General features: G+C 41.2%; 1 protein-coding gene across 1 annotated transcript in view; it reads left to right on the forward strand.

Moving 5' to 3' along the window:
* The window catches only part of LOC135110188 (serine-rich adhesin for platelets-like), a 98,977-nt gene that overhangs the window by 61,379 nt on the left and 27,598 nt on the right, over positions 1–10,000 (forward strand). The window contains exons 2-4 of the mRNA XM_064022217.1: positions 885–983; positions 4,283–4,347; positions 5,042–5,187. Coding sequence (XP_063878287.1) covers positions 885–983; positions 4,283–4,347; positions 5,042–5,187 — 310 coding nt within the window. The remainder of the gene's footprint in view (positions 1–884; positions 984–4,282; positions 4,348–5,041; positions 5,188–10,000) is intronic.

The raw sequence follows: 10,000 nt of genomic DNA on the forward strand, positions 1-10,000 counted from the left end.
GTGTGTGTGTGTGTGTGTGTGTCGATTATTTTTTTCTTACAGCTATCATTATTATCACCACCATTAGTATGATTACCATCATAGTTGTTGCTGATGTAGTTATTGTTGCTGTTGTTGGTTCTTGTTCCTGTTCTTTTTCTCACTTCCAATTTTTCCTCCTCCTTCTCCTCCCCCTCCTCGTTCCTCTCTTTTTTCTTTCTTCCACTTCTACTTCCTCCACCGCTTTCTTCTTTTTTTCTTTTTCTTTTTTTCTTCTTCTTCTCGGAAACAGCAAAGGACGAGCAAAAATAAAAATCCTGTTTCCTTTTTTCTCCCTTTAACTCGAATCTCAGCCTCGTGTATTTTTTGATAGACAGAATATTTAATTTCATTATCTATTCAAACTATAATGAGAATTAATAGAAATCTTCATATATCTGCTCTCTCTCTCTCTCTCTCTCTCTCTCTCTCTCTCTCTCTCTCTCTCTCTCTCTCTCTCTCTCTCTCTCTCTCTCTCTCTCTCTCTCTCTCTCTCTGTTAGAACATTCAACTCTTGACCGCCCACAATCCCTTCGCCTCCTCTCTCTCCCTCTCTCCTTTCCTCTCTCCCTCTCCCTCTCCCTATCGCCCTCCCTCTCCCCTTTCTCTCCCCCTCCCTCTCCCATTTCTCTTCCGTACTCACGTCACTGATGAATATCTGAGATCCTCAATGAGTCAACAGTGACCTGCCTTTTATTATAGTGTTATTCCTCTCTCTCTCTCTCTCTCTCTCTCTCTCTCTCTCTCTCTCTCTCTCTCTCTCTCTCTCTCTCTCTCTCTCTCTCTCTCTCTCTCTCGTTCGCTCGCTCGCTCTCTTCCTCTCTGTACACCACACACCCTAATCTTCTTGATTTCCGTCTCCGCAGACCCAACGCGTGTGTGGTCGAGGAAGTCCCCAACACGGGCCTCGAGTTCTGGACGGAATGTCGCTATTGGCTGAACAGGAAAGTCTGCGGGAGACGGACGTAAGTAATGTAATGAGAGGAGACCGGCTACTGGAGATAGGATACCGTTCTGCAACCGAAGGAAGAGAAAAAATAGACATACTCGTAAACAGGACATGTTATACGAGGGATACTAGAAAGACAGTTAAAGAATAGCAATGCATCGAACCGAGAACTGCTGAAGATAGGATAGCGATCTGGTTCAGGAGGAAGACTTATTGACTATAACTTTAAGAGAAGAACATCACATAATAGCTTTACATAGACAGGACACGTCATGCAAGGAATACTAGATTAATAGTTATAAAATAGCAATGCACGAAGAGGAGATTCGCTGAAGATAGGATAGCGTTCTGGCGTCGTGTATCATAAGGGAAGGGAAAACAACAGCTGAAGGAGGAAAAAATAATAATAAGTAGGCATAAACGTGACACGTAATGCAAGGGGTGCTACATAGACAGTGTTGCAGAAACCTGGGATTGTTTAGAGAGAGCATGGCAGAGAAAGAGCAAGTTAGAGCAGTGCATGGAGAATGTTAGGATGAATAATGATGAAGGTGGTAAGCGGAAAAGTCACTTTTCATACATTGTTCCTGTTGTTTTGTAAAGTTGAATCGTGTGAAGGAGAAACTTGTGTTTACAGGGAAATACTTCGTCAGAGAGGAAAGAAAAAAAAATAAATAAATAAGTGTGTTTCAGATAACCTCATTGTTGAGGCGAGGCAAGGTTAGAAAGAAAAAAAAATCCCTGTATTTTAGATAACCTCTTTGTTAAGGCGAGAGAAGGTTGAGGTGTTTATAGAGGTGTGATGTATTGCGATAAAGCAGGGGACGCTGGCATTGTAAAGAGATACTGCGTCAGAGATAGTTAATGTGTTGAGGAGAGCTTGGTGTTTATAGAGTTGATATGTTAATGGGCTAATGGTTGGTGTTAACAGGGAGATGCTATGTTAGATAAATGATAAGTATTGCTTTTATTTATTTATTTTATCTCATTTTATTTCTTAAGAAGGCAGATGAGACAGTTTATAACAAGTCACTCTATCCTAAATGATCACTTTTAGCGCAGTCACAACACCTCACACTAATCAATATTTTGAAACTCTTCTGCGACGCCCCTCCACCACATTCAAGAGGCTCTAGTCTAATATCTCCCTCTCCTCCACCCTATGACTACCTCATGCTACCTATTAAAATTCTTCGCAGTGATGTTTTCCATACCCTCGCTGGCCTAAACCTTCGGAAGGCTTATGGACCTGATAGGGTCCCTCTTATTGTTTTCCGAAACTATGCCTCCGTGCACAGACTTTTTCAACTCTGTCTGCCATCATCTACCTTTCCTTCTTGCTGGAAGTTTGCCTACATTCAGCCTTTTCCTAAAAAGGGTCACCGTTCTAATCCCTCAAACTACCGTCCTATTGCTTTAATTTCCTGCCTATCTAAAGTTTTTAAATCTATCCTCAACAGGAAGATTCTTAAACATATATCAATTCACAACCTTCTATCTGATCGCCAGTATGGGATCAAGTCCGCTTTACTGGTGATCATCTGGCTTTCCTTACTGATTCTTGGTCATCCTCTTTTAGGAATTTTGGTGAAACGTTCGTTGTTACCTCAGACATATCAAAGGCTTTTTATAGAGTCCAAGGGCTTTCATTTCCAAACTATCCTACTACGGCTTCTATCCTTCTCTCTGTAACTTCATCTCAAGTTTCCTTTGTCACAATTCTATTGTTGCTGTGGTAGACGGTCACTGTTCTTCTATAAATCTATAAATAGTGGTGTTCCTCAGGGTTCAATCCTGTCATCCATTTTCTGTCCTATTATTCGTCAATGATCTTCTAAATCAAACTTTTTGTCCTATCCACTCCTAAGCTGATGATACCACCCTGCACTTTTCCACGTCTTTTCGTAGACGTCCTTCAGGAAATAAACAGTTCATGCAGGGAAACAACAGAACGCCTGACTTCTGATCTCTCAAAAACTTTTGATTGGGGCAGAGCAAACTTAATATTGTTCAGTGCCTCAAAAATCTCAATTCCTCCATCTACCAACTCGATACAACTTTCCAAACAACTATCTCCTCTTCTTCAAATGACACTCACCTGTCCCCCTCTTCTACACTGAACATCCTCTGTCCGTCCTTTACTTCAAATCTAAACTGGAAAGTTCACATTTCATCTCTAGCTAAAACAGCTTCCATGAAGTTAGGTGTTCTGAGACGTCTCCGCCAGTTTTTCTCATCCCCCAGCTGCTAACTCTGTACAGGTGCCTTATCCGTCCATGTATGGAGTATGCTTCACATGTCTATGGAAGTTCCACTCATACCGCTCTTCTAGATAAGGTGGAATCAAAAGCTTTCTCGTTTTATCAACTCCTCTTCTCTAAATTGTTTTTCAGCCTCTTTCTCATCGACACAGTGTTGCATATCTTGCTATCTTCTACCGCTTTCTTCATGGTAACTGCTCTTCTGATCTTGCTAACTGCATGCCTCCTCTCCTCCCGCGGCCTCTCTGCACAATACTTTCTTCTTTCTGTCACCCCTATTCTGTTCACTTCTCTAATGCAAGAGTTAACCAATATTCTCAATCATTCATTCCTTTCTTTGGTAAACTTTGGAACTCCCTGTCTGCTTCTGTATTTCCACCTTCCTACTTCCTACGGAACTCCTACCTTCCTACGGAACTCCTACCTTCCTACGGAACTTCTTACTTGAACTCCTTGAAGGGGGAGGTTTCAAGACACTTAACCCTCAGTTTCTGATTACAGCTTTGGACCCTATTCGGGTACTGCATCTCAGTGGGCTTTTTTTTTTTTATTAGATTTTTGTTGGCCTTGGCCGGTGTCTCTCCAAAAAGTAAATAAATAAATAAATAAATAAATAAATAAATGAATAAATAAATAAATAAAATAAATAAATAAAATAAAATAAAATAAAAAGTTGAAGTGACACTGATTTTTAAGGGCGTTTTAATGGTTTTAGTGACAAATTAACAAGATTTCTACATTATTAACAGGAGAAATATTGTCTAGATCTCGACTACCTACACTATACCTGTCCCTTGATACCTCTCCCTCATCCCCTGACACTTTCCCATTAAACCCCTGATCACTTCCCTCTCATCCCCAGGACCCCTTCTCTCCGTCACTCCCTGACCACTTCTCCCCATCTCCTAATACCTTCTCCTTTAACCCCTGACCCCTTACCTCTTTATCATCTGACCCTTTTCCGCTCATGCTCTGATCCCTTCCCTCTCATCTGACTCGTTCCCCTCACCCCTTCCCCCCCTCACCCCCTGATCACATTCTCCCTCACCCACAGGCGGATCAGATTCGAGTGTTGTGAAGGTTTCGAGAGGAATGGAGACGAGAACGGCTGTACAAGAGGTAAGTGTGATCGGTTAATTAGCCGCTAAAAGATACCTTCACTCCTATTGGTCGAAAGAATGCAAGACGCTCTGTCATTGGCCAAGGAGAATCAAAGAGTGTTATGATTGGTTAGATTTCCTCATCGCGAGTGTCTCTTACCTATGAGGAGTAGTTGACAAGGGAAAGGGTGTATTTCTGAGTGACGAGAAAGGTATTTACGTGTGGTGACTTTGTGATGGTTGAGGATGCATGAGAGGGAGGGAGGAAGGAAGAAGATGAGAGATCAGGAGGGAGAGGACTCAGAGGAGGAAAGAAAGAAAGAAAAATGAGGGTTCTATTTCAATGCAATTTCCTTTGTGTGTGTTGGTGGGTGGGTAGGTGGGTGGGTGGGTATGTGTATGTGTGTGCTACTTCTGTTCTCGGGTAAGTTAAAATAGGACAAGAAATAATGGGTTAAAGTTTGAAGAGGTTCGATATCAAAAAGACAAGAAGGAATTGGCTCTCAAATAGAGTGGTGATTGAATGGAATGAAATAGAATCAGTAATGAAGTTGTTAGTGCTGCGTCATTAGGGAGCTTTAAAAGAAAATTAATGAATGAGGATGACTGGTGGAAGAAGGTTAGTATGTTTCATATAGGGACTGAGTCCATGTGTAGGCCTGATGGCTTCTTGCAGAATCTCTTATTTTCTTATGTTCTTATTTCTTCATCAGTCAAGCCGCTCATGAATTTGTTGGAGACTGCTGAGAGTCTTGGAGCCACGAAATGGGCGCAGTACATTAGAGAGTCAGGCCTGGCAGGGGAATTGGAAGGAGCCGCTGCCTACACGCTCTTCGCCCCCACCAACGAAGCTTTTGAGGTGAGTTTCAGTTCCGGGATGTGCTCAGTTTAACTCAGTTACCTGATGAAGAGTTTTACCTTTAGTCTCGTGCTATTGTGTGAGGTTTTTGCTTGCTGGTTTCCTTCTGTTTTTTTCTTTTCTTTTTCATATAGTTTTGATTGTGCAAGAGAAAAAGTTTTCGAGAGGTGAGGAAAAAGGGAAAGGGGAGAGAGAGAAAGAGAGAGAGAGAGAGAGAGAGAGAGAGAGAGAGAGAGAGAGAGAGAGAGAGAGAGAGAGAGAGAGAGAGAGAGAGAAGGGAGGATGAAAAGATGCAGGAAAGAAAACACTTCTTGAATGGGTTTATTGTTTGTTTCTCTCCCTCTGCTTTTGTTATATAGTTCGAAGTAAAGATGGTGTGTGTGAGAGGAAGTTTTCGCGAGTTAAAGTGAGGAGAAGGGGAAAAAGACAGAAAGGGAGGATGTTGGAAAGGTAAAAGCGAGAAAGGAATTTCCTGTAAATTTCTGTGTTTAGTGTTGATAGATAGTGTATGAGCATGCATAGGTGTGTGTGTGTGTGTGTGTGTGTGTGTGTGTGTGTGTGTGTGTGTGTGTGTGTGTGTGTGTGTGTGTGTGTGTGTGAACTGAATTGAACTGAATTGAATTGAGTTTAAATTTGAATTTGAATTGAATTGAATTTATTGAGTAAGCTCAGACTTTATATAAAAGTATGGAGCACAGCTCTCCAACAAAAGAATACAAACACTATAAATTATATACAGAATGTGCATAATATTACATAAAGAAAAAAGTACATACAAATGAAATACACTGTAAGTAAAAAGATGAATACAAAAATGTGTATACATATATAATGTGAGTGTATGTGGTACTCTCTCTCTCTCTCTCTCTCTCTCTCTCTCTCTCTCTCTCTCTCTCTCTCTCTCTCTCTCTCTCTCTCACTCTCTCTCTCTCTCTCTCTCTCTCTTTGTACTCAAGTGTACTGTTGTTTGCCACCTCGGGAGCAGCGGCACAGCAACACTAAAATACCTAAACTCATACCTGCTCGCTGACGCCCAATGGTTATAAAAGAAAGGCTAAATGTTTTCTTAAAATGTGTTAGTGAATGTGTACAAAATTTATGTTAAATATTGATATTTTTTTTCGTGTAACATTAACGATTAGTGTAAAAGTTAATGAGATAACAAAAATAAAAAATAAGGAAGAGATGACATTAAATGCGATGGTTTTTGTGTAAAAAATTAATGCTAAAAAAAAAACTTCCACATGTAACAGTAAGATCAGCATATATTACTTGAAGAAGCAGCAATAATTAATGTAAATGTTAATGAAAAAATGGCATGCGATAGTGAATGTGTACAAAATTAATTCCATTTAACAAGAAAATCAAAATGAGTTATATCTCTTAAAGAAGCAGCAACAAGTGGAGTAATAGTTAATGAGAAAATTAAATGAAATTTGAAGGAAATGCAGTACTTTGAAATACACTAATTAAGGTCTACAGAATAATTGTTATGAAAGAATAATAAAACTGTTTTCCCTGTAACAGTAAAATCTTAATTTATTCCTAAGAGAAGTAGCAACAGTTAAATTAAAGTAAGTGTTAATGAGAAAAATAGAAGTTAAAGATGAAAAAGAGATATGCTATGAAATGCGGCAGTACAAAAATAAAAGATTTAAATATGCACTAGAGAATGTAGCTAACCTTCTTCTATTACTAGTTCTTCTGTAGAGGTGACCAAAGAAAATACGGTGGTAATGCTACAGCGTTATATTAATAAAATAAACTATACAAAATGGCAATAAGTTGAGGCTGTCCGGGTGTCACATGTTCGCCACCGAGGCCAGCCGGACAGGGACTACGCATGTCCGCCAGCATGGCTGGGCGGACACTGAGTACGGGTGGTTGCTGGCCGGGTCAGGTCACGGCCAGGGCTGGCGCCCGGAGACAAAGGGTGTGAGGATTAACCTCACCCCCACATGGTGATAGGCAGGCGATCAGAGGCTGGCGTTAGGTCTCATGGGACCGGAGAATGGAATGTGGGCTCAGCCACTCTTCTCACTGCGTCCACGCAGTGAACAAAGCATATGGGGTGACACAGGCACATTGAAGAAATAATTCACATAATAACGACGCGGTTATCTGTGTAAGACATGTGATGTATGCACTATAGCCAATCGCAAGGCTCACAACAAAAAATGTCATAAAAGTGAATACGCACTGGCGAATCACAGAACTCACATAGCAAAGACGTCAAAAAAAGAGCACAGTCGCCAAACACAAAACTCACACTAGCTGTGACTTCAGCACAGCGAATCACAGGCCAAGAAAAACACTAGAGGCCACAAAACAAAAGAACAAGGCGTTTCTATGCCAATAAATTGCAAAATAACAACAATACACTGCTAAAATCATAACACTGCACTGATGGCGATAAAATCTTAAAATGTGGTGGATGAGTGGCAGATTTTGCACTGGAAGGCCACGAGCAGGAAAAACCATACGGACAGGAAACACCATAACTTGCAGATGCGACGACTGACGGCATGAGATCCAAAGTCTTAGAACGACGGGATCAGCAGTAAAGCAGTCGAGTTGCGTCGGTGACGACTTAAAAAATCTAGACTTGAAGCAGGGACGGCGTGGATGACGGCTTGAAGTCGTACAGACACAGGCTCGACATAAAAGGTTTGAAAGAGGCCCTAAAAGCAGATTGAAGAAAGCACCGTAGACGTGTAGTAGCGTAGCAACTTGCGTCGGTGACGGCTTAGCAGGTTACCAGGACCCGATGAAGGTAGTTGGAGTAGCTGGTGACGAGCAGGAGGACTTGTAACGTCAACTCCTTCCACAGCGGTCGCCATTTTTATGTACCAGTTAAATTATGGTGCTAGGTATATTTGGTACTAGTACTGAGTATAGGTGACCAAAGAAAGACGGTGGTAAAGCTCAGCTCCCGTATATTGATATAACAATACTATACAAAAAGATAAATATGTGAAGCTGCCCGCGTGTCGCATGTCCGCCACCGAGACCAGGCGAACACGGACATGCATGTCTACCAGCAAGGCTGGATGGACACTGAATGTGGATGGTTGCCGGCCGGGTAAGTTCATGGCCAGGGCTGGCGTCCGGAGACAAAGGATGTGAGGGTTCACCAGGAGGCTGGCGTCAGTTCCCAGGGGACTGGAGAATGGAATGCGGGCGGTGGGTGAAGCGTCGCGCCACATATATGTGGAAATGTATAACGATATCATTATTATTAGGGTATTATTTATTAATATTAGAGGAATCACAAGATCAAGGAAAATGTAGAAATAATGAACATTTACATTTTTTTCTGTGTTAGATAAATAATTTCTTTAATATACATATTGAATAAGCAAACTGATGCCTTAATGAAGTATATCTAAAGATTCACTGTCAAAGCGCGCTTAAACCTCTCTACCCATATCTCCCGTTTTTTTTAGTCAACATTAGTGTAACTTTAGTAATGACATCAAAACACTCTGAAATCACCCCAAAAATCTGTATATTCAAATAATTTCCGCTTCAGACAATGATTAGAAAATACTAAAACACCACTTACCAAACCCTTTAACTGAGGTAAGCAACAAGTCACAACAATAAAATCACAACACAATATTTTTACAAGAACCTACAAATTAGAAAAGCGGATTACAAGGACACATCTTTCAATGATTACCCAGTACAAAATTTAGAGACAACAGTGGAATAAAAATGTTTCAGAGTGGTGTGTGATGAAAGAACCAGTGAATGGGTTGATAAGAGACACAAGTTTGAATAAATAAGTAGATAAATGGACAAAATAAGCAAATAAATAAAAAAAAAAACGGTGGACAATGAAGAGTTAAGCTATGTATTCAAATTAGAGCCAACCTCCTCAGCAAATTTAAAGTGCCACTCATAATTATGCCGAGACTGACCACGCTTTTTCCTCCAAATTAAACTTGTCAGTCATGGCAAAAGGCAGCGTCGCACAGGTCAAATTCCACCCAGCATGCTGCCCGCTGCAACGCAGCTAGTTTGGCTTCACGTAGGGACTGGATCATTGTGGTGACGCCTCGTCATTCCAACAACAAACCCCACGCCAGCATCTCTTCAGCTACCTTATTTTGCCTTAATTATTCCAAAAGTCTATGTTATTATATACGACTGCATGTTGTATTTGAATGGCTTTCGATCTGGTGATGGAACAACGTTGCAAATCTTTCGTTCCACTTGACAACTCATATAGGTAGTGCGGCTTTGTTTCCACACGCCGCGCCCTGCTGGCCGTGGCCATGGCCAGTCACTCTGGGATTGAGGTGAAAACAGCGTAAGCAGGTCCTACAACCAATAGTTTAATAGTTTGGATCCACTGTAGCTCAATCAATTTGTGCCAAGTTTTCACACTCCAGCCAGCAAAATTCATTGTGGGACTCCATCACGACACATTTGTTTATCTACCCCAGCTGCAGTTCTCAAATAAGAGATGTAAATAATTTCACACACCACACAATCAAATCACTCGTACACACTGGCACATATACTTCGTTTTCCTAAGTTTTTTAGTTGACAGTGTTACTCAAAGTACGACAATATATTATTATTTTACAAGTACATCTTGTAGTACGACGGTCATTTGATTTCAAATTCTCCCAACAAGTCCGGCACCACAGCCGTTTTCCGTTCTTTCCGACAGCAGAAAGCGAGCTGAATGACGTCATTTTCTGCTCAGTTTGTATAGCCAGCAGCAAAACCTGGCAGCATGCTGGGAGGAATTTGTCTTGTGTGATGCCGCCTTAAGCCGCACACACACACACACACACACACA

Source organism: Scylla paramamosain, chromosome 20 (genome assembly GCF_035594125.1).
Source record: "Scylla paramamosain isolate STU-SP2022 chromosome 20, ASM3559412v1, whole genome shotgun sequence".
In the NCBI taxonomy this organism is placed as follows: domain Eukaryota; kingdom Metazoa; phylum Arthropoda; class Malacostraca; order Decapoda; family Portunidae; genus Scylla; species Scylla paramamosain.